General features: G+C 46.2%; 1 protein-coding gene across 2 annotated transcripts; it reads left to right on the forward strand.

Annotated features, from left to right (window-relative positions):
- Positions 1-954: 954 nt before the first annotated feature.
- On the forward strand, positions 955-22,625 carry Map3k8 (mitogen-activated protein kinase kinase kinase 8). 2 transcript variants are annotated; one of them, XM_048460934.3, is made up of 8 exons: positions 955-1,209; positions 4,882-5,240; positions 10,801-10,968; positions 13,186-13,447; positions 14,443-14,549; positions 19,054-19,206; positions 19,816-20,062; positions 21,513-22,625. In XM_048460934.3, exons 2-8 carry the CDS (start codon positions 4,905-4,907, stop codon positions 21,641-21,643), a joined length of 1,404 nt encoding a protein of 467 aa, XP_048316891.1. In that variant the 5' UTR covers positions 955-1,209; positions 4,882-4,904; the 3' UTR covers positions 21,644-22,625. The 2 variants fall into 2 exon arrangements, with proteins under 2 accessions (XP_048316891.1, XP_048316890.1); XM_048460933.3 differs by lacking the exon at positions 955-1,209 and adding an exon at positions 1,276-1,534.
- Positions 22,626-24,769: the final 2,144 nt, after the last annotated feature.

Consider the following 24,769-nt stretch of genomic DNA (forward strand, 5'->3'; position numbering starts at 1 on the left):
CTTAAGGCTCCATAACGCGGGCGCTATTCCTCACCCAAACTTTCTGTCCTACCCCTACCAACAGTTTTCTTAGGATATCCTTGAAAGGGCAATTCACTGTCCTCAGAGGAGTTGTGGAGAGACTTAAGGGGCGTTTTGAACTTGGTGAGGGTGGGTGAGCCTGGGGACTGCAAAGAACAGAACGTGCAACTCAGTCATAGGGGCGCTGGCTTCATAGCTCAGCCTGGGTTCACCAAGTCCCTTATGGTGGGATGGAGATTATGCCAACGTGACCTTTCCTCTTGTTCTCTGGGATCTTGCAAAGAACTCAGCTTCCAGTAGGTTGTTGATGCTTGGGAATTTGGAGGGAGGAGCAGGATAAGCAGGGGTGGACCACTGGAGTTCCTGGGGGTGCTTTTCTCCTAGAACTGTCTTTGGACCTCAACTTTAGTAAACTTTCCAACAAAGGAGCAAAGCCCTAGGTTATTACCTGGAGCTAAGGGCCAGAGGGATCCTCGCAGGCAAGTCTTATAGTGGAGCGATGTCACGAAACAACAGCTTCCATTAGAACAAAGATCAAAACTAGTTGTGCTGGCAAATAACAGCTCAGACTTTCACCGAAACCTGAAACCCCAGACGGGAGTCGCAATAAACTGCCACTGGACTCTCCACTGGTCCGGTGCAACTTAACTGATTCCGGGGTAGTCCGATCCTGACTACTGGCAATCAGATTGCTAGCTCACAAGCCTCCCGCAGCGACTGTGAGAGCGCCTCCGGGCGGGTCCTGGGATTGGGGGTAGTTGGGGGGGGGGGGTCGCGCTCTGGCTGCAGATTTGGAGCCAAAGTCTCGAGCAGGGTGGGTCCGCAGGGTTGCTCCGCCCGGTCCCGCCTCCAACTCCACCCCGCGCCCCGGGGCCGGAGGGTGGGAGGACGGAATTTCCCAGCGCGGGGGCTCTCGCTTACCCGGCTAGCCGGCAGGCCCTTTCTGTTTACGGAGAGAAAGGGGAAATGGAAAAGGCGGGGAGGAGGCTGGCGTCTACCGCGCCGCCCCGGGGCCGGTTCAGACGCCGGGAGTCAGAGGCCCGCAGCGCACGGGTGCCCCCGCGGCCGATCGCCCGCTCCCCGGCGACCGCCTCCCGCCCTCGGGAACGCCAGCACGCCTGGTTCCCGCAGGGAAGCCACCCACTGCCTACTGAGCCTGGTCTCCGGGCGGGCACGCGGGACACTCAGGTAACAGGATTTGGAATGCCTTTGGTGTGTTTCGGGGGCGCCCCTCCTTGATGCCCGGGGGTTCCCACTCTGAAACGGAGCGTGCCTGCCACCAGGGGAGCCTCGGGTGGCCTGTTGCACGCAGGTAGAGCTGGAAAGCACCTTGCGCAAGGCCGCGGGAGGTGTGGACTCACGCACGACTCCTCCCCCTTCCTCCTTCTTCCCGGATCCCGGGTGACCAGTCAGTGTCCGCCTGGGCTGTGGCGGGGGAGGTGAGGACCCGCGCTCACCGCGTCTCCTGCGGGGGACGCTGCCTGGACAGCTGCACTCTGGTTGCTGAGCCTGGGTGAGTGCAACTTTGAGGCTGAAGAACTTTGCTACCGTCTCTGTCGAGGGGCACTTTTACACTACGCAAGCTCCTTAAGGCTCGGTTATCTTAAGAACCAGGTGGACCGGGAGGGAGTGTGGGAAAACAGATTTGTGTCTAGAGTTGAGGGGGCGGGGTGTAATCGGTTTTTGATTAAGAAAAAAAAAACACAGGGGAAAAAAAGCCAATACTTGCTTAGCATTGTAAGGTTTCCTGCTGAGGCGCCAAACTCTGATGGATTGAGGTTAGTGTGTTCTGGTTCTTGAAGAGTTGTCCTATAAGTGAATAAGAAGGATAGTTGAGGTGGCTAGAAGTTTGGAAGTGGATTTGATTCTGCAGAACTGGAAAACATCTTTCTGGGACTTTTTCAGAAGAAAAATATATTAAGAAGTGTGTCCCGAGGAATAATGGGTTGTTTCAGTGGGGGGAAATCCTTTTTAAAAATGGGAAGTAGCACAAGGTATCACTCCGCATTGCCAGGCAGAATACCGAGGCTGTATCGTCTGCAGTGACTTCCCGGGAAGGTTTGATTTTTGTGGATGGAAGCAACTGAGGGCCTTACATTCCAGTTTTTTTATTTTTACAGCTGCTTTCTGAAATAATTCTAAGTTGATTTCTGGTTAATGTTTTGAAGTTTCACAAACTAGCCCTTGACTGCACTTGCCACAGCTGTCTCTAAAGTTGTCCTAACTCTCTGTTCTGCTAGGAGGTAGGGGTTTTATATGAGGCTTCTTATCCTGAGTCTAGGAGCAGTTATTTGAGGCTGAGCATGTTTGTCACTAAAGTGAAATGCCTTCACCATGCATAGAAAAGGGGCTCTGGCTCAGAGATCCTTAGCATTGTGGTCTGTTTAGTTGAGGCAGAAGGGTGCAGGGCCCTTTCTTGTTCTAGAGGCTGCTGGGGCTTCTGGGTTGCTGGGCAGCAGATCTATGGGACAAGAGCCTCTCAGGATCTGAGCAAGCACTACAGAAGGTCCCAGAGTTAAACCCTTCTCCAGCTCCCTGTCCTCTCCCTCTCCCTTCTGTCCGTGTGTGTGTGTATACATATGGTATGTGTGTCTCTGTTTGTGTGTGTCTGATTTCTTAGGCTTTGAGCAAAGCCTATGAGAGGAGCACACATTTTGCTCAAGATTTTCTGCAGGATTAAAACCCCAAACTAGTCTTCCTTTCTAAAACAGTGCAGTGACTTGGAACTGTTTGTATTCCACCCTCCCCCCCATTTCATGAGTCACAAACTTTAAGTTAGGTCATTTATTTGATAATACAGTTTGAGAGCCATCGGCCCTCCCTTCACTCAAGGGGGCCCTAAAGTCAGCCACTTTTAACTTCTGTTTTCCTAGTAAGTTCTCCAGTGATAGAAACTGCAACCAATAGACTGTGAAACTGAGCTAGAAGGTTCTCCTATCAGCTTACAGAAGTCACTGTGTAACTTGTAAAACCGGGGACTTGAATCACAATCTTCCTCAGATGTGTGAGCTGTCTGAGAAGGCACTGTCTGGACCATTGTCTAGATTTAAGTGTGGTGATAACAAACATCCATCACTTCATGGCTTTGGGCCCCTTTCACCTTTGTTTCAGCATAAACAGTCTTTAAAGGCTTACGAAGGAGAAGTCTGGGGCACAGGTAGACCAACCCCTCTTACAGCTGAGAAAGGAGGCTGGCAAAGCATCTGCTGAGCTAGGTCTGCATCTCCACACTTGGCATAGCTTTACTTACTACATACCAGACCAAGTCGGGCACCTTGTGCACAGGAGGTTCTTTAATTGGATGGCAGATGCTATTATTAGCTCCACCTCGCAGCTGGGGGAAATCAAGGTACAGAGCGCTTGTGATACCTGCCCAACATGTCATAGGCACTGAGGCTGGGGGTGAAATTTGGCCATAAAGAGAGGAATATTTGGTGTGACCTGGATGCTAGATGCTTTCCTCAGAAGCAGTTTGTACATCAGAGGCACATGACTTGGTCATGTGTGCAGGTGGCCCCAGGTGGAAGTTTCCAGGATCTTTGAAGCGCCAAGTTGATACAGGTGCATGGCTTTGGCAGAATGAATAGCCTTGTTACTTTGTGTGTGTGTGTTGGTGTAATGTCTGCAGGTGTACATGGCTGTGGATACAATTCATGCAGGTGTCCATGCATGGTGCTTGTATGTGCTGGTGTATGTGAAGGCTAGAACCATACTTTTTGAAGCAGGTCTTTCACTAAACCTAGAGAATAGGGGTCCAGCTGGAGTTGCAAGCCAGTGAGTTCTCGGGAGCCACCTGTCCCCACTCCCCAGCTCTGTGATGCTTGCCGAGCACCTGTGCCTTTAAGAACCTGAAGTATCTTCCAGAGAGGCTCTGCTTTCTAGAGCAAGGTGGTTTAAGTCAGACAGGCTTTGAAATTCTCTTAGATCTCTTAGCTGCTCTTATCTTTTCTCCTTTGTAGTGGAACTGAGTTATCTCTAGACCCATGGGAACAGCGTCACTTTTTTATTACTGTTTGCCTTCTTTTGTCACCTGCATTTCCTAAGTGTGGCACCTGATCTTGTGGGACTGAGATGCCACCCCTGTTCGTGAAGTCAGTTGATCTTCAACTGCGGCCTGCTTATAGCACGTTTAGCTTCCCGGCTTCTTTCTACTACTGACGTTTCTCCAGGCCAGTTGGTCTAGGGATGAACTTAGCTTTCTGGGACCTTCAAGATGCACGCTTTGTGCTCTTAAAAATTTCAGGTGTCACGAGGGAACTGTGACTCACAGGTCGAGAATCGCCTTTCCCATCCCTGTTTATCTTTGGCACAGCTACGGTCCACACCAGAGTCCCCCACAAACTGAACTTCTCCCTATCCCATTTGCTCCGACCAGACTCTGTTTTACATGCCCTCTTCTCTTCTGAGACTTAGCTTCTTTGCCAAGTTAGTTCCTGAATTTTAGTCCAGTAGTTTTTTTTTTCTTTAAAGTCATTTTTCTTTAAAGCCACCGTGATCTTTCTGGGGGAACAACAACGTTGTGCAAGGTTGGTGGTTATAGAAAGCAGGGGCCTTGTAACCTTGGGAGACCCCTGGACTGCTCTTCCCTGTGTTTGTGCTTAGTGAAAGTTTGTTTGCAGTAGCTGGAGCTGACGCCACAGTGAGTCGCTCTGCATCTCAGGTTTCCCCCTGCAAAGTGAGCTGGGCTAAAGATTACCTAAGGTCCCATTGAACTTAGCACTGCCCACTTGAATTCACACATGGGAGTAAGAGTGAACAGAGGCACAGAGGAGCAGAGCCCCAGGCCCTTTGATCTCTAGTTCAAGCACATGATAGTGAAAGAAGTGTTTGTGGTTTTTCTTTGTTTGTTTGTTTTTTTAGACGCCCCAGCAGGCACCACAGTGATGGAGTACATGAGCACTGGAAGTGACGAGAAAGAAGAAATTGATTTATTAATTAAGCATTTAAATGTGTCGGAAGTCATAGACATAATGGAAAACCTTTACACAAGTGAAGATCCTGCAGTGTACGAGCCCAGTCTGATGACCATGTGTCCAGACAGTAATCAAAACAAGGAGCGCTCAGAGTCGCTGCTTCGGAGTGGCCAGGAGCTGCCCTGGCTGTCATCTGTCAGATATGGGACGGTGGAGGATCTCCTTGCATTTGCAAACCATATATCTAACACCGCAAAGCATATTTATGGACATCGACCGCAAGAATCTGGAATTTTATTAAATATGGTATGTTTCTTCTGATCCGGGTGTTCAGCTTTACTGGTATGGCTTCATTGAATGCAGAGTGCCATTGGAAGTGGCTTAGAGTGGCTGCCAGGTACAAGTTTTAAAGAATGTAATTATTGGTGAGAATCACCTGTGTTAAAAACGAGACGGGAATCTTCACACAAGCTGCACTTCAGAAATCTATAATTTAGTAGTAATTCTGTGATGAAGCGATTATGAATATACTTTGTTTATTTCAGGGGTAGGGCATGCTAGGTCAGCACTGTACCCCTGAACTACACCCCCAGCCCTCACGGATGTATTTTAGCGATTTGCTTAAAGACTCACTCATTATATTCACCAAAGAGAGGGTCTTAATGGGTGTCCACCAGCCAAGAGACAAATAAATATTGTCTTAATAATGTTGAAAACTGAATTATTTTCTCCTCTTACCACATTTGGCTGAATTCAGTTCCTGCAGAAGTGCAACTTATAGGTAGTAAATATCTATCCGCAGATTCGCGAGTGATGGAGTTGCTTAGCCATCCCAAGTATGCAGGTAGTCCAGAATATTGTGACAGCTCTTGTTGTCAGGTGGAGCGTTTAGGTGTGCCTGGCATTCTGGAAGGTCCTTAGTGTGTTAGAGGTGAACATGTGGGCGATGGTTAAAAGGTGACTTAATTTTGTAAAAAGCCAGTTTGCAAAGGAGTGGGTGGTGAGTTGTAAACATGGCTTTTGATAGAGGCAGCTCTCTTTCCCTTGGTGTGTACAAATGGCAGCATGGCCTGTACTGGGGAGCTGTTACTGAAGAGCCCGAGTTGGTACAAAGGAAATAATGATAATAATAATAATAATAATTTTAATTGTCCTACATCCATTTAATGAAAAACAGCCCAGTAATTTAGGTCAACTATGTACTGAGTTGTTTTGTTACGAGTCAATTGTATCTGGTGCAGTACAAAGCAAGCTCACGTTTGGCATCGGGGTGTGACTTCCTTTAGTGTGGATCTACCACGCTGCATTTAACAGTGAACTAAAAGCTCTGTCTTTTTTATAAATGGGAAGTCACCATTTGAAACAGAAGCCATACCTGACTTCCTCAGCCAGAGTAAAACCAGAGGAGTATGCTTCAGAATAATGCACATGTGGAGAGTCGCGAGCACAGTGCTTATGTTCTCTCTCATTTTCCACCTGTTTGATAAAGACGCAGAGTCAGCTAATCATCCTTGCTTGCAAATGCAGAGAAACTTAGGCGTACTTGTCTTCACTGAAGAGAGATGGACCATGGTCTGTGTACACAAGGGAATGCTAGGAAATTTTTAAAGAATGCCAAAAAGTAGCTTCTAGCTTCTGCATAGGAGCAGAACCAGAGAGCTAGTGCAGAAAGGGCCGGAAACCACAGTCATTAGTAGGAAGTGAAAACTTGGTCAGCAGAGGTAAAAGTAAAGTACTGTCTGTCATTCCTTGTCAAGGAACCTGTGCTCAATAAATGGGCAAATCCAAACTAAAAAGAAAATTTAAGAATCAAAGACACCATAAAGGCAGGGCTCTTAAGAGTCTTTAAAAGCACTTGTATTTTTTTAAATGGTGAAGAATATAAAATGTAAAGCAAGAAGATCTAAAGAATGGAATGGTAGGGAGAGAATGAAATATAGTTCACAGGCTTGTGGATCTGGCCCCATTAGGCCTGGGGACTGTGCCTCTGGGGACCGTGTTTGACATTCCGGTCACTGGCATTAAGCATGAAACTCTTCCCCAAGGCTGGTGGTAGTCTGTTACAGCTCTAAGAAGTGGATTACCTATTCGTTGGTCTTCAGTCAGAGCCAGTCTGACCCATGGATTGCTTTTAATATGATTGATTCTGGCGTGGTGCTTTCTGTGGACTCATCCATCCCATAGTCAAGACCTTTCCCTACTCATCCTCCAACTACAGACTTGGCAAAGTTGCATACTTTGGGCTAGCTTTGCTATTCTTTCTCTCTCTGCATTAGAGAATTAGCTGCTGCCTAGATTAGGTCCTTGGTAAAATGTATCCGAGAAAGCTTCCTACATAGGGGTAGAATCCTTTATTCAAATATTCATTTGTTCATTGCTAGACATAGCTGGGACAGCCACAGTGTACCAGGCTATTCCAGGTGCTGGTTTGTGTCACAGGGGGCTCAATGCCTGGTGTGTGCAGGAGGCAAGTGGACAGGCAACACAGATAGCACTGTGTGCTCAGCCACAATGTGTCTACACCCTGACAGCCTTGGGGATGCTTAGACAAGATCTCTCACACCCATGAGTGTGAAGAAGGGAGGGGAAGAGGAGGATGTTGGCACAGACTTCCAAGAAGACTTGGTGCCTTTGCCAGGCTGTAAACATCAAGTTGTAGTCAGCTCAATGAACTGAAGATTGTTTCAGGTGGAGACCGCATGTGCGAAGGGTCAGAAGCATAGAGACCTGGTGTGTTCAAGCAGCCGACACCCACGGTGCTGCAAAGTTAATTAGACAGGGTGGAGAACAACAGATCAAAACAATATCCCAAAGCATGGGTATGTTGGGTGGGTTCTCCCCGGTGTGTATTTATTTATATATGTGCTGTTTCTCTTAAAATAATGTAGGTTAAAGATTGCACTGGTGTCCAACAAAGTCCAAGGGAAGAGCGCCAGGAGGCCAGCCTAGGAACTGCTCTATGTCAGTGCAGTTATTTATAACCAGTCCATAGTGATCTGGGTAGAAGAGTCCCCAAGCAGTCCACTCTGGTGACTGTATGTGGATCTGAACACCGCCACCCCCAGCCTGGATTCATTCGCCACGCATGCTGGAGTGATGGTCCTCAGAGCTGCGCAGGGTGAAGCGCCCAGCCTTCTACCTGATGTTTGAAGCAGGCAGTTTATAATACGGGGTAGACTATCCTCCAGTCCTGTTAAAAAGAGTCATCACTTACTGCGTCCAGTGCCTCATTTGTCAAGGTCTGATTAGAAAAAAATCTTCTTATATACAACCGAATCCATCTCTAACTGCCTCTTACCTTAGATTCTCCTCTCCGTCCCACTCCCACCCAGCAAGTCTATATGATGGGTAGCGGTGATAGCTGGAGCTCTGAATTAAGAACTTGGTATGTTGTTTGCCTTTGAAAAGGAAATTCTTACTACCCTACCTCACCAGCGGGGGGTCCACTTATGTCACCAAGAAGATAGGAGAGACATAGCTCTGCCTTTGTTTTTAGATAGTCTGCTTCCATGCATGCAGCCGAAGACCACTTGTACTTCGTAGGAACCAGGTCACACAGCTCACTTGATAAAATACCTAAGTACTGGCCCGAATCATTTAGTGTAGATAACAGCAGTTTGGATGAGGGACTAGAAAGCTTGTCTAGTGTGTGCCCTGGAAAGCGACTTTGGTAAGTTGGAGGATTGACAGAAATAAACAGCACAGGGTTCTACAAGACTGTTTAGAGGGGACCCCAGAGAGCAGAAAATTAAAGATAAAAATGCATGTCAAACTCAAGCAGGGAAGATCTGGTGTTAGGGGAAGAGCCAGGACTCGGAAGTGCACACTGCCTGTGACTTGGGTCTCACCGGGTGAGTTCAGGAGGCTTTGAAGAACTGAGTCTGCACCCAGCATGGCTTTAGTTCCAGCCATCTGGAACCCCAGGGCTCTTACACAAAGCTCTGGCTTTGGAGTTGGACAGACCCGAGTGCAAATCCTAATTCTGGCACTGACTGGAGTTGCTTCACCCCTGGAAGCCAGCCTCAGCCGTGACATGGAGTTAAAAATAGAACCTCGCTCAGGATGGCTGCAGACTTTAATGAGTGAATGCAAAGCAGCAACGCCACACCTGGTCCTTGATTAGCTGTGTGGTGGCCGTTCCTCCCCTCTGTCCCCTTGCGTAGACTAAGGGGGTGGAGCTGGGTCATAGCACACTTAGTTTGGTTAAAAGCCAAACTTTCATGAACATGGATCATACCCTGAGTTGGTTAGCTAGAGTTCTGTGAATGACATGACAAGAAGGGGACCGAAAGCCAGTGCTGCCAGGGGCCTGGCTCTCTCTAAATATGGAAGAGACCACCATCACAATATCCTCAGCAACTGCAGAGTGAGGTCTACAGTGACAAGAAGCGACACTTATTTGGAGAGGTAGTCATCATATTTTAAATGAGACAAGACCATGGTTTCTGTTTACTCCCTGTAAGGACCTGTATGGGGTCCCCCTCAGCAAAAGCACCCTGTACATATTTAAGTTTTAGATTTAGTGATATTCGTGTTTCCAAGTACTGGGCTATTCTTCACGTCCTTTCCCGAGGAACGGTAAGCGTTTGTGGACTGTAGAGCTAATTAGCAATGATGGAGGCTGACGAGCAGTCCTTTGGTCATCGGGTCCTTGCCTATAATTGGAAGCCTAGGTGCACCTGCAGTAGGGTTCAGTGCTTCTTCTTCTCCTATGGGACAGGCTTAGGGGTTCCATAGTCTCTTCAGCTCATGAGGTAACTCAATAATATTTCAATCAGAAGTCCTGGTTTATTATTTCAGGCCATAATTTCACTAATCACACTAAGGAAACAGCTGGCATCTGGGGAGACTGTCCATTAGAACACTTCAGACATTTTTCTTAAAGCCTGTGTTCCAGGCCTTGTTTCCCAGGGACTATCATTTTATTTAAATTGTGATATTCACTTTCTATTTATTTGTTTGTTTGTTTATTGTTTTTGAGACAGGCTTGCTAGGTAGCCCTGACTGGCCTGGCCCTCACCATTTTTTCCCTTAGCCTCCCCAATGCTGGTATTTCTGTAGTGTCCCACCAGAGTGGGCTTCAATGGCCATCCTCCGATCCCACATTGCTCTCAGGAAATAGCTCTTGATGTTTGAGACGACTGGTTTTGGTTTTGTTCTTTGTGTTGAAGTGTGTATTGTTTGTTGTTTGGTTTTGCTGTGCCGAGTGTCAGTCCCAGGACCTTGTGCACACTAGAGCCACACTCCTGACCCTGAAACCCCTCATTCTGAAAGATCTGATATAAAGGTTTTCTTGTTCATGAACCCTCAGAAGTCTGGACCTGCCTCTCTCTGCTTATGGCTGCCTCCTCAGCCCCAAGCATCCCAGGGCACAATAGGCACCCTGTAAAATGGAGTGAGGAAGCCAAAGAGAGACAACTCTGCCCTTCCTTGTTTATGTAGCATTGTCGACTCATGCCTCTGGCATTGCACACTGATCCCACGATCCTCCCTGAGCCTCAGGTAATTTCCACATGCACCCTCTGTGCATCATGCGTGAGTAATAGCTATGCAGACGAACAGGTTAGCGCATTTTAATAGAAACAAGCCAACCGCCTTTATTTTCAGTCTTTGGGTCACTGCTGTCATACTCCCTAGATAAATAATCTTGCAGCTTCTCTTTGGCTCAACTACTCAACAAGCGTTTGGAAATGTGAGCAGGTTGGACCAGGAACTTGTGTCTGTTACAAGCTTTCTCTGTCTTGTTCAAGTTCTAAATATAGCTGGTAATGTCAGAATGACACACAGCCCCACTGCACGGCACGGAGTGCTTCTAAAATAGCCTCTGTGGAGTGGGCTTCACCTCAGCATCTCTATCTCCTTGCAGGTCATCAGTCCCCAGAATGGACGCTACCAGATCGATTCGGATGTTCTCCTTGTCCCTTGGAAGCTGACTTACCGGAACATTGGCTCTGGTTTCATTCCTCGGGGAGCCTTTGGAAAAGTGTACTTAGCCCAAGACATGAAGACCAAGAAAAGAATGGCGTGCAAACTGGTGTGTGCATCCACACTGTGTGTCTGACTTCCTGGCTTTAGGTTATTTACCATGACCCAAGAGTCTACCCTTACCTGGTTTTACTTAAGGTTCTAATCCCAAAGTGTCTGCAATTTCTGGAGTGGCTGGTGGCCTGGGGCCATTCAGTTCCTGTATCTCTACTTAGGTGTCTTGGGGCTTATAATCTAATTAAAAGAATGGTTTGGTGTGTTTAGCTTAGATAATAGCATCTCCCGTAGATGGGAGTGGGGGGAGCTTGCCTGAGATGGAAGAGCAGATCTGTGTATAGCTTCTGCCCTCTAGGGAGGGGTCCATGGCAGGCAACAGAACTGAGGAAAACTGGATCTGGTTTCTAGGACTGAGTTGATATGTACAACCGCTGAAAGGACCCTGTCTCTAATTTAAGCAATGACTGTTTAAAATCAATGTATTGCTGCTTCAGAAGACTCTGGCGGTGGAGACTGTTCACATTCGGGGTGACCCAGTAACTCCACTGCTTAGTTACACCCGCCAGAGAGGTGTGTCCATGTGCGTTACTGTTCTCTCTGTTCATTTCAGCACGTTTGCTGAGGTGCATTCTGGGAACTTCCCAGATACCGATAGATGGAGATGTATGCCCTGGAACACTAGACCACAAAGAGAACAAATGGTTCACAGTGGAAGCAGCATGACTGGGTCTCAGAACCCTTGAGTTCAGACAGCCAGACATAAAATAAGATCTATTGAATGAGGTCCCATTTATATGAAGTACAAAACAGGACCCCAAATCCATTAACTAGATGCTGTGATCATGGGTACCCTTGCAACATAGTGACTGAAAGAGTTGGGAGGTTCCTGGTGGAGCCTGGTCTTTTGATTTCAGTTGGGAATCACAGTTGTAGGCCCAGTAGACAATTCACTGGGTTTGACACCATTTTACAGTGTGAAGACATTAAATATCACTTTCTACTCTTTTGCTGTGCTTGGGATCAAACCCAGAACCTCACTTATCCTGGGCAAGTGTTCTTCCACTGGTTACATCCCCAGCCCGAGGGTAGTGTTTACTCTTGATTTAGCAAAAAAGTAAAATAGAAAACAGATCCCATGTTTCAGTCTTTCATACTAACCACAAAAAAACCAGCAATCTGTTGTCTTTATTTTTTCATTATGATTCAGTAGATAAGTCTTTAATCCCAGCACTTGGAAGGCAGAGACAGGCAGATGTCTATAAATTCCAGGACAACCTGGTCTACATAGCAAGTTCCAGGCCAGCCAAGGCTACATAATGAGACTCCCACCACACAAAAAAAAAGTTTGACTAGATAATCTGTTATTAAAAGGAAAAGAAGACTTATGATAAGCTTTTTGAAACTTCTATCTAGAGCGGCCCTTCCAAACTGTAAACTACCTAGAGACTTTTTATAAAACTTGGAGGCCCAGTGCCCTGTTTTTAAATTTTACTCCAAAGCCTGGGAAAATGGCTTTGTGGGTCTGTTGTCCTTTTAGTGTTTGTTACACCTAAATGTTTAAGGAGAGTATTTTTCTTAAGAAAATCAAATATATCATTAAAAATCCCAGACAGGCTCCAAAGGATGGGGGCTCATGGGTGGGGTCCCCTTCCTTCATATGGCCACTGTTAGGGGCTTATTTTCCAGGGTATGCATATTATCACTTTTAGAATAGTATCTGTATTTCTACAGTTTGCCTTCTGCCCCAGCACAGTATTTGGAGCTGTTTTAAGAGTCTCTCTGCTCAGGAACACGGCCCGTTCACACAGCTCTTGTGAGCAAGGACGGAGTTTTCATGGGATGTGGGGATGGGTGGGCACTTACCTTAAAGGAACTAGCGACTTCATATTATCACATTATCAGGTGAAATATTAAAAAAGCCACAGTATTCTGGGGCCATGGAGATGGTGTGAATTCGTCACAGGACATTCTCTTAGGTCATTTGGTATTTTTAAACTTTGCTTGGATTCCTAAACTCTAAATGAAATGAGTTTTTTTCCCCCACCTAGTTTTTTATGTTTAAAAAGATTTATGTCTACATATGACATCATATAGGAGCGGGTGTGTGGTAAACATGCTTTGATATCATACTGCCCGGTCTTACACTACATCTCTACGTGTCCTTGTGTTAGTTTGGCTCTGGTTTGTGGGTTGATCTGTGTGGTCTGGTTATTGTTTGTTCTGTCATCTTGAGGTTGTTTAGACTCTTGCCCGTGTTTTGTGTTGCCAGATCCCTGTGGATCAGTTTAAGCCATCGGATGTGGAGATCCAGGCCTGCTTCCGGCATGAGAACATTGCTGAGTTGTATGGTGCCATCTTATGGGGTGATACTGTTCATCTCTTCATGGAAGCAGGCGAGGGGGGTTCCGTTCTGGAAAAGCTGGAGAGCTGTGGGCCCATGAGAGAATTTGAAATTATCTGGGTGACGAAGCACGTTCTCAAGGGACTCGATTTTCTGCACTCCAAAAAAGTGATCCACCATGATATTAAACGTGAGTAGTGCGGTAATGGGACTCACTAGATTGGAGACAGATGTTTTAACCGAAAGGCAGTGGCAGGCAGTCAGCTCCCTGCCAACACAACTCATTTTCCTTTTCTGTGCCCCGAAGGAGCTGATAGAATGAAGCCCGGTCACTAAGAGTGTCAGCAGTCGGAAGGGAGGGTGATGAGGGAGCAGTGGTGCCAGAATTGTGACCACACATCTGTGGTGCGTGCGGCCTCTGTCCTTGCATACTGCATTAAAAACAACCATGCAGTACTTAGGGTGTGGCTCAGTGGTGGAACTCCTGCTTAGTGCACACAAGGCCCTGGGTTTGATCCCCACCATGCACACACACGCGCGCGCACACACACACACTCACACACACGTGTGCGCGTGCACACACACATCATACACATACACACACCACATACACATCACACACATTCACACACACACACACACACACACACACACACACACACACACACCACAGGAGGAGGGGGAATGGGAGGGAGATTACTTAATGCAAACATGTAGTCATATATTTTTGAGTAAAAAATATCTTCTTAATTTTGAGCCATAATTTGGCAACAACCTCTTTAAAAAAACAAATTTCTAGAACTCAGGTATGATATAGAAGTAAAACAGACTCATTATAAAACTTTAATACCTAGTGAGAAGCACAACTTGAACCAGAAAAAAAAAATACTTGACTTTCTTTTTAAACAGCAGTGACTTGATAGTAGCTGCTGGCGTCTTAGGATGTGAGCTGGGCCTTGAGCTTTTCCGGTGGCTGTACTCTTCTCTGCCCACGCTGGGTGGGTTCTTGGCAGCCTCCAGGGACCTTCACCTGGCCTCTCAGCAGCGCGGCTCTTGTGGTGTGCTGCACCTGTGTCGTTATTACAAGCCCTTTGCTCTGCTCTGATTGGACCTCATTGTTCTAGATGATGTTTTCATGTTGTGTTAGGATGTATCAACTCACACTAAAAACCCTTCTCATTGCAGCCAGCAATATCGTATTCATGTCTACAAAAGCTGTTTTGGTTGATTTTGGCCTAAGTGTTCAAATGACTGAAGATGTCTACCTTCCCAAGGATCTCCGAGGAACAGAGGTAATTGTCTTGGTGTGAAAATTGTTATCTTGTTAAGAATAATATGATATTATAGAAACGCTGCAGCAAAGAACAAAGTATGGAGTAAAGTGACAACATTAAATCATCATTGTCACCAGAGCAAATTCATGTTACTGTTTACCCTTTTCCTCTACTGTTCATATGATAAGATTTTACATATGTGATAATATTTATAGACATTTTCTATTACTGTGTTTATCTACACAACACAAAGCCCTTACAAACAGTCCCATGCTAGAATAGAGGACCAGTTGAGCATTTCTAATCTTAAAGTTTAGAGAACTGTGCAAGAGCTGGAGAGGGTTGAATAAGACGCTTGCTGCAGAAACCTGAGGACACGAGTTCAGATCCTGAGAACCCACATAAAGCCAAGTGGAGTGATCCCGAGCAACTGTGGTTGGATGGGAGACCGACATGCATTTTCCCTATAGCTCGCAAGTAGTCTGGAATACACAACAGTAAATAAGAGATCCCGGCTCAAGGTCTCAAGGTAGGAAGTGTTCAAAATGCAGTGTCAAAAACATACACATGCACACACACACATACACACACACATATCACACAGACGGAAAGGCACACAAAAGATTTTATAAAAACCCACATATGTATGCTAGTATATCAGAATACGAACCTCTAAATCTTACAGGTTTTGGTTCCGAGCTTCTCAGACATGGGATACTCAAATTGTAGATTCTGAATCCATCTTTTAAAACTGTTGCAGAATGATAGTCGAAATAGCTCGCTTACAGGTTTAAATGAACTGTTTCTCCTTCATTGGTGTTGAATACTGTTGTTATAGCAGAGGGGTGATTGCTGCTATCCTGCTTTACAATAAGGTAATAAACATGGAGTGATTATAACACAGTGCCTGAACTCGCACAGTTACACAGATCCCGAGCTTGAATTCTTAGAGGATAAGAATTTAGTTTTGTATTTTATTAATCCTTATTTTCTAAGGATTTGAGCTCTAAATTCTGGGTAACTTTTTAGCATAACTAGCATGCTATTCGATGCCACCCACTCGAATGCCGTCTCTGAGTCCTGGTGCAGTGTGTCTTCACTGCCCTGGCTGTTGCCCTTTGCTGAGGTCTGACGGCCAAGACCTGTCTGTCTCATCCGGGGATAGTGCCGGCCGGAAGTCATGAGCACAGCACACCGTGTTTGAAGCTATGGTGATAAAATTTACCTAATCTGTGAATTGAAGCCAAAGTTAGACCTGGAAAGCTCCTCCTGGTCTAATGAACTTCTGGAATTACTTTGATTTCTGTGAGGCAGGTCCTCACTGTACAGCCCAGACTGACCTGAAGTGCATAATCCTCCTGCCTTAGCTTCCCCAGTGCTGGATCATTCTGGCCGTGTAAACCTCTTTGTAAATTAAAGAATGTTTATTTCCCTTCTTAAGAGTATTTTGCCACAGCAGAAAGTCTGATCAGCCCTAATGCGTAGGCCATTGTCTTTAGAAGGCATTTCAGCACTTTTTGGCATTAGTCAGGAGTTCAGATCCGGGACATTCCACCCTTTTCCCAGGAACCAGTTTGAGAAACAGACTATTTATGGTATTAGAGGAAAAACTACCTTCTGCTTCCTGGCAATGCAGTCAAGTCAGAAATTATGCAATGCTGGAGAAGCGCTTGTATTCCTGGGATTCTCCTCCAGGATGGCTGCGTTTGGAGTCACACATCTCAGTCGTCAATAGGGTTTCTCTCTTTTTGAGTTTGGGGTAGCTCAGGCTAGCCTCAAAAACATTGTGTAGCCTAGGCTGGCCTTGCACTCATTGTCCTTCTGGCCCTGCCTCCTGTGTCCTAGGGTTATAGGGCATCTAGCACCCACCCTGCTCCTGGGGAGGAGTACCTGATGAAGTCTTTCCAGCTAATGCTAGTTTCTGTGTATTTGGTGAAAAGGGTCTTGGTGTCCGTTCCTCTGTGCTGCACCCTGTCAGGGGTCTCTTGTGCTGTCTGCACAGGGCTCACCAACGAAAGTGTGATTATGACCAGTGTGAAAAATGATTGGGAAATCCCGATACAACTTTTCAGCAAGCCTGCTTTTACTCCTTATACTAAAGAGCAAATTAGATATTACGAGGCAGGCAAGCAGGCAGATTTGCTTTCCTTTAGAATGTGATTCTGGCTGTTGGGATGTCAATGACTGTTTCAGATCTCTGTGGTACGGCTCACAAACACAAACTTCACCTCTGGATCTCTCTCTCTCTCTCTCTTTCTCTCTCTCTCTCTCTCTCTCTCTCTCCCTCTCACCCTCCCTCCCTTCATATTCATAGTGTTATGCTGAAACATGTCATATTTACCTAAGGTTAACCTTAACCTGGCATGTATTTATTTGTTTTTAGCTACATGGCTCAGAGGGGAAAAGTTAGGAAATATAAATAACATACTAGAACTATTTTGCTGTGGTTTTGTTCTTTATTTTTACAGTTCTTACTTTTTCTTCTGATTCTAGTATTAACTTCTCTAAGTTAACATAGAAGGAAGATGTACACATGTGTTCATGCAGACATACCCTTGACAGCCCATGACAGTCTCTTTTCCTTGCTATAAACACAAAGGCCTTGACTCTGACTTTAGTTCCCCGGCACTTTGCTCATTGCTGGGGGGTGGTGCTGTCAGTTCTGACCCAAGCCTTCCAGGCAGCCCGCCCAAAGACAGACCTTCTGAGCTGCCTGTTCTGGCTCTTTCGGGAGGTGAGGAGGAAGAAGCTCCTGGCTGTGTGCCAGAGGGCTTGGCCAGCACCCAAGCCATCATGCCAGATACTGCCAGCTCCCAAATGTAAGCTCCCAAATGGGCGTGCAGGCATGTAGAGTTGTGACACCACTCATGCGGACAGTTTGCTTTGTCCCTCCTCTGTATGGGGGACGCAGACCTCCTCTACTGACAGCAAGTACATAGCTTTTCTTTCTGAACTGTATTTGATTTGGTAAGAAACTTCAACAGGAAGTCCATTCTCTTAGCAAGTTGTGGATGTCAACTCCTTGTTGACCATAGGGTGCTATTTAATTTTTTAGCCCTGTGATTGAGATTGTGTTTATTTTTTTAAAAAGTCGAGAGACACATGCTGTTCTTTGTCTGCAGGGAAAGGGGTGGACACAGAGCTCAGTGTAGCCTCCCTGATGAGGGCAGGAGGAAGCCACAAGGAAGTCTGTTTTAGGAAGGAGTTGAGCCGGCTAAGATGGGGAAACTGGGCAATTTCCCCAGTTTTTGTAAGCTAATTTTCTACTTATTTACTCAGAAATGAATTCTGAGAATGCTAACCCTTTCCTCATGTTCACATGACTGCACAAAACCTTTAAAGCTTAAGAAGGTTAAATATTTTATCTGAAGGGCTTAGGGTCAGGAGTGTTTCATGCTTTGACCTCTCTCCCACCTTTCTCCTCCCCTTCCCTTTGTCTTCCTTTCCCTTCTTTATTTTCTGTTTTCTTTTCTTTCCCCCATCTTGTTTCTTCACTTCTTTTCTTCTTCCATTTGATTTTGGAATGTTTGTGTGTCATTGTTGCTGTGATATCTCCTGAGGATGGGACCCAAGTTGAAGAAGCACAGGGTTTGTTAACCTGAAAGACAGCTAGCAGGTGTTCTCGCTGTGGCCTGTCGCATGAGGTCATAGGTGGAATTTTCCACCTGTAGCATCATCCTACTCAAAAGCTCCCAGTTTTGGAGCCCTTTGTACCTTCAATTAAAACTATTCTGCCTGTGAATTAGGATGCTAACACTTTATGTCTGTGCCAGCCCTGACTACAGATTATTGGTGACTAGGGCTTTCTTTTTTTTCTCTTCCATCTTAAATTTAGAAAAATAAAATTTAGAGAATTGCCCCACTTGCTCCACATTGACTTCTGAAATCAAATACAAATTATGCTGTATTTTGTTTACTAATTAATTTTTACACCTTTTTTGTTTATTATGTTTTTAGACAAGGCCTCAGCCTGTAGTCCAGGCTATCCTGGAGCTTGTGGCAGTCTTCTCGCTTCATGCTCAGAACTTACACACGGTTGCTGGAGCAGGCACCTGGTACTTACTCACTGGGATACTTGTCGGATATCATGACTCACTAGAGTCATTTTCCCAGCTGTATACTTTGTTTTTGTAGGTGCTTCCCTTCTAAGCCATTGATATAAGTGCCCTGCAGGATTCTGTCACTTTTTAGCAAATAAATGGGAGACGTATGTGTGTAAGTTTAAGTCTGAGAAGAATTGGTGTTTGATAGACAGTTGTATATAACTGATACCATCTACAGAACTCAGAGCAGTAGGAGTCAAAAGCTTCAAAAATCTCGGCGTTTTGAGGTCTCATCCCTGGAAAAGAGGTGCTTTAGAGGACAGGGCATCTCGGATTATCCTTGGCTTGAGGGAGACCGCAGTAGCGTTCCCTCTGAAAGACAGAGCGTGCAGCAAATCTCACAGAAGCAAAGGAGCCAGCTTCTCAAACTGGAGAAGGAGAAGTAAGCCAGCAAATGATGCTCTCCATGTCTCTTTCAGATATACATGAGCCCTGAGGTGATTCTGTGCAGGGGTCATTCCACAAAAGCAGACATCTACAGCCTGGGAGCCACACTCATCCACATGCAGACAGGCACCCCGCCCTGGGTGAAGCGGTACCCTCGATCGGCCTATCCCTCCTACCTGTACATAGTAAGTGAGAGTTGCTGGGCTGGGGTGCCGTGATTCCCAGCATCTCAGTAGCACACTGAGGAGATTAGGTGGTGGTAGAATTGTGGCCCACCAGAGGCGGTTGCAGTTCCATTGTTAAAATGAAAGTCTATGTTCATGGAAACTGACTAAAGTGAGACATGATTTGTATGCTCTCCCATTATACTTATGTGTGATAAAACATACTTAGAAGGATGAGAGTCCTACAACTCTGTCAGCCAAGGAAGGTGCATGTGTTCTTTAAAATGTCTCTTTTTAAAAAGAAAGTATAATGTTATTGCTTTCTGCTCCCCTCAAATTCCCTTCCCTCTGTCTGAAAGCCTGCCCTAGAGTAGGCGTGGGAAGGAGGCGGAGACATGTATTTCCCTGTTGCAGCAGCCTCCTTTGAACCCCCTCCCCGCCCTCGAGAAGCCGTCAGTGCTAATTTAAACCCAGCACGTGCTTTTTGCCACATTAAACCAAAGCTGTTTAACCACTGCTAGGAAGCTGAAGGGTGTTTGCTAGGGGTCATGCAGTGGCAGGTGGGTTGCTCCTCGCTGTTTGAGTGTCTTCTCTATGCCATCCGTGCTGACAGAGCTGGTTTGTTGGCAGATCCACAAGCAGGCCCCTCCCCTGGAAGACATTGCTGGTGACTGCAGTCCAGGCATGAGGGGACTGATAGAAGCCGCCCTGGAGAGGAACCCCAACCACCGCCCAAGAGCGGCCGACCTACTGAAACATGAAGCCCTGAATCCCTCTCCAGAGGACCAGCCAAGATGTCAGAGTTTGGACTCCGCCCTCTTTGAACGGAAGAGGTTGCTGAGCAGGAAGGAGCTGGAACTTCCTGAGAACATTGCTGGTAGGTCATCCCCCCCCCCCGCTGTGTGGGTGTGTGCCTGTGTAACTGTGGAGTCACTGGCCCCCCCTCCTGTCCACAGACACCTCTGATGTGGGTCATGAAAACACTTGTGTGTGGAGTGGGGGTGGGGAATGAAGAGCAGACATGAAGGCACACACTTGTAATCCCAACACTTGGGTAGGGCTGTTTGAAGTTCAAGGTCAGCCTCTACTACTTGAGACCCTGTCTCAAAAGAAAAAGCTGGCTGTGATGGCACAGGCAGGAAGACCACAAGATCAAGGCTTTCCCGGGTTACAGTGTGAGTTCAAGGCTACCCTAGGCAGCTTAGTGAGACTGTCTTCAAATAAAATGTGAGACAGATGCTGCGGTTGTAACATGGAGGCAGAACGTTGGTCTGCACAAGGCCTGAGTTCTGCCACCTGTAGCACACACAGACACACACAGACACACACACACACAGACACACACACACGCACACGCACGCACACACACACGCACACACACGGAGGAGCCAGGCACATCTTGGAAGAGTAAGACAGAAAGATTGCCTAGACAATAGCACAATGTAGTGACACCCACCTTACCTCAAACTGATACAGAAAGGGGAGCATCATTATTTGAGAAACTGAGTGAAAGCCTTAGGAAGACACATAATCAACTCACTGATCACCAAAATTCTAGCCAGTTTCGGAGTGCACCGAGCTAACACAGTCATGGGGTGTTGTCCATGGCTCGCTTTATTTGAAAGAGAGGCTGTCAGTTGACTTTAGAAACAGATGGAGAGTGACGGCCCTGCCATTGGGAATGTGTGGGGTTCTGGATAATTTGGTCTTGGCTGGAAGTGCAGAGAAAACACCAGGTCTGAAGTCACCTTGCATTTTGCAAATCTTCTGCTTAAAATCTGCAAGCAGCTGTGAATCCTTCCCACCTAGGAGGGTCGGTACACCCCGGAAACCTAACTCTGTCTGAGAAGGCACCTCATTGTTTTGTTTTCATTGAGCTATACATTTTTGTCCGCTCCCCTCCCTCCCATCCCTCTTCCTTTCTACCCTTTCCTGTGATCCCCACGCTCCCAATTTACTCAGGAGATTTGTCTTTTTCTCTTTCTAGAAGGCACTTTTTTCTTCCCTCATGTAGGCCCAGACTCAGAGGTCAAACCTGGTGTACCTCTTGCCTAATTTCTCTGTATCTCATAGGGGAGAAATGAGGTACTGAAAAACATGCCAGAGTTTCTACCTAATTCCTTTCCTTTGTTGTCTATTGGGACCCTGTGATCTATGTGCTAGCTCATAAGTGTTCTAAGGCCCGTCTGTGACAGCTAGCCTGGGCCACTGTCTCCCGAGCCCCACAGGGTTGTTTCTTAGCAGAAGGGACATGTAGTTGTTACGTGCTGGGCTCCCCATCAGTTTCGTCATTGGTTTTTCTCATTGTCTCCACATTCTTTCCGCAGACTCTTCTTGCACTGGCAGCACTGAGGAGTCTGAGGTGCTTCGGAGACAGCGCTCCCTCTACATAGACATTGGAGCACTGGCTGGCTACTTCAATATTGTCCGGGGGCCACCAACCCTGGAATATGGCTGATGGATGACCTTGTTGGCAACAAACTAGGATGGACATTTCTCTCTTGAATGTTGGTTTTGCAGACCCTGCACAGCAACTGTGGAGAGTGAATTTTACCCATTTTTAGGGGGGCGCTGAGGCCTCTAGTGACACGCGAATGTCACTGCAGTGCCCCCTCCCCCTTTGTGAAGATACGCTGTCCCGGGGCCCAAGGTTCTCATTTCTCAGGTGGTGGGACTGGACAGGAGGGATCGGAGAGCTCAGGGAAGGTTCGTTTCTGGTGACAATTCCATTCACTGTGCACTTTGCTGGACATGTTAAAAATAGCCATCAGGAGATATTAACCTGAAACTCCTAACTTTTGTTCATATTTAAGCATCGGATCCTCATTTAACCCGGAAGACCTGCTCTGTGTATATATTGGTGTGTATCATATGGTAACTCTGTGAGCCTTGGTGGGCAGACTCCAGCTGGAGGTCAGTCATTGTATTTCGGGTGAATAGCAGCTGTAAGGTTGCAGCAGGTGCACTGAGCTAGTGCCTGACCAATGCCGACGCCCTCAGAGCCACCTGACAGCAGGCCACTGGTGACAGTTTCTGTTATGTTCCTATGGAAACACTGTATACTGTACATGCTATGCTTACAACATTTAAAACACGATGTTTTTAAATGTGGGTAGAACTATGTAAACCACATAATTTCTGTACATCCCAAAGGATGAGAAGTGTGACCTTCAAGAAAGTGGAAACTTTTGTAAATTCTTGGTGATGCTACATTTGTAATTCATGAGCCTATTTTCTTTTAAGTGTTCCTATATTAAAATAGCATACTGTGTATGTTTTATTCCAAATTTCTCCATAAATCTTTCATATATATGTATGTGTGTATATATGTATATTTTAACATTGTAAAGTGTTCTTATTTAAAGTATATTTTTACATTATGCAAATGAAACTCAACGTTTTAGTCCAATGTGACTGGTCAAATAAATTGGATAAACTGAGTATTTTGTCCTAATTTTTGAAGAGAGCATGTTTCTCAGATGAGTCACAGGGTTGGGATAGATTTTGGAGGGAATGGCGCATCTCAGGCACCAGGAGCTTTACCATTTGCTGGCCCCGCTGCTGCTGCCACAGGCTGCCAGTGAGGCACACGTTCTTCTCAAGGAAGCTGAGGCTTTTCGAGCTTGTTTGTTTTTCACAAGAACACAGAGCAACTAAGAGGTGAGAATGGTGTTTGAGACTAGACCTTTCTGAATCCAAAACTCAGGCTTATTTTTAGTCTGCTACTTGGGGAATGACCATCTGTGAGGGAGGGGCCATCTCTGGGGAGGCTCGGCGACACTGTGGGATGCAGTGCCCTAGGTGAGGACAGAGGTGTGGGTACCAAGAAGATGGCAGAACTTCAGAACTCTTCACTTGCATAACCTCTCCGTGACCCCAAACGAAGCCTGAAAAGACTTGGATCTGCCCTTGATTTGGAAGTTTGTATTAAGGGCATCTGAACTGGGAGGTCCCCTGGGCCGTCCTGGCTTTGTCCTCTGCTGAAAAATGCAGTAACTAGATCTCCTGCTGATGGCGCATTTCTGTGCTATGATGCTTCAAGGCGAAAGTCTGTGTTTGTTGGAGGGCCCGAGGAAATACTCTGTAGTTCTGAAGTCAGTTGGTGGTGGCCTTTAATCCCAGCACTGAGGAGGTAGAGGCGGGCAGATCTCTGTGAGCTCCAGGACAGCCTGGTCTGCAGAGCGAGTTCCAGGACAGCCAAGACTATTCAGAGAAATCCTGAAATCCTGTCTTGAAAAAGATAAGAAAAGATGGCTGCATGCCAAGTCCCACTGGCAGCCAGGTAGAATGTGCCCAGTTAGATGCCAGGTCTGCTAATGGAGAATTGAAGTCTGCTGGGAGCCACTTATGAGGAGAGAAGTTTAGAACCACGCTGAGTCCTGCAGGGTGCACAGGAATAAAGAACCCTGGCATTCTGAACTATCTAACCCCAGAAGAAAGGAAGCATATTCCATTTTGGAATTGTTAGAGGATTCTCCGTTGCAGTTTATATTACCTAATCTCCAAAAAGATGTTTCTGGGCAAGCATTTAACTGACATTTTAACTTTTGCCTAAGAGCTAATTTTTATTATTTATTTTGGTATGAGTGATGGAACCTAGGGACTCACATGTCCTAAACAAGTGCTCAACACTGGGCCACTCTTGACTGTGCAAAACTGCTTTTTTTTTTTTTGAATAGCACAATGTTTATTGATAGACACAAGTATATAAAATCAGGGCATGAACTTGACTTGATAAATTAAGTAGGCTTAATTTCAATACTATAATAAGAGGAACCAATTTAAATTCCCTCCACTTGTTTCACACCCACAAAAACCTCTTCAGGGGCATTCAAGAGCTCTCAAAACTGATCAGTTTTGTGCAAGTAAACCAGGTTTCTTTTTAAAAAGACTTGTGTACTTGCCCAGGCTCAATGATATCAAAATCTACCACATAAAGCCCATTGCTAGAGGTAGAAACACAGGCAATCTACTGTTACGGCGGCAGCCATCAATGACAGCTAGAAATTTTCTGTGACAACCACATGGATAATCAAATATTGCAACCACTCAGGTATTAATGAGCGAAGTGCAGCTCTGCAGTGCTCAGTGTTGCTACCCAGTTTCTAACTTGACAGCCTATGGTGAGCTGCAGCAACTGACTGCCTCTGCTTGAGAACTTAGGGTGTGATCACTGCATGCTGCTGACAGGCCGTCTACACCCAGGTTCAGTGCCCCACAAAGCTGCTTTTAAAAGCCAGTTTCATCTGTGATGCTCAAGAACATGATCATTTGGACTTCCCATAGGGTAGGGAACCCTGACTGCTCTTTGGCCTGGAGAAGGAGGTGGAGGGGGAGTGGGAGGCGGGGAGGGGAGGGAAGTAGGAGGAGGGGAGGAGGTGGAAATTTTTAATTAAAAAAAAAAAAGAACATGATCCTTAGAACTTATATAATCAGACACCAAGTTAGCCTCTCAGCTCTCTCGGGGCCAGAGGACCAACATGAAGCACATCCATCTGACAAGCAGGGCTTGCGCCTGCCATTGGGAAGGAGAGGCTGGGTAGATCAGAAGGAGAAGGGCGCATGGTTCTCCTAATCTATAGGA

This window comes from Myodes glareolus, chromosome 14, assembly GCF_982192425.1.
Source record: "Myodes glareolus chromosome 14, mMyoGla1.1, whole genome shotgun sequence".
NCBI classification, from domain to species: Eukaryota; Metazoa; Chordata; class Mammalia; order Rodentia; family Cricetidae; genus Myodes; species Myodes glareolus.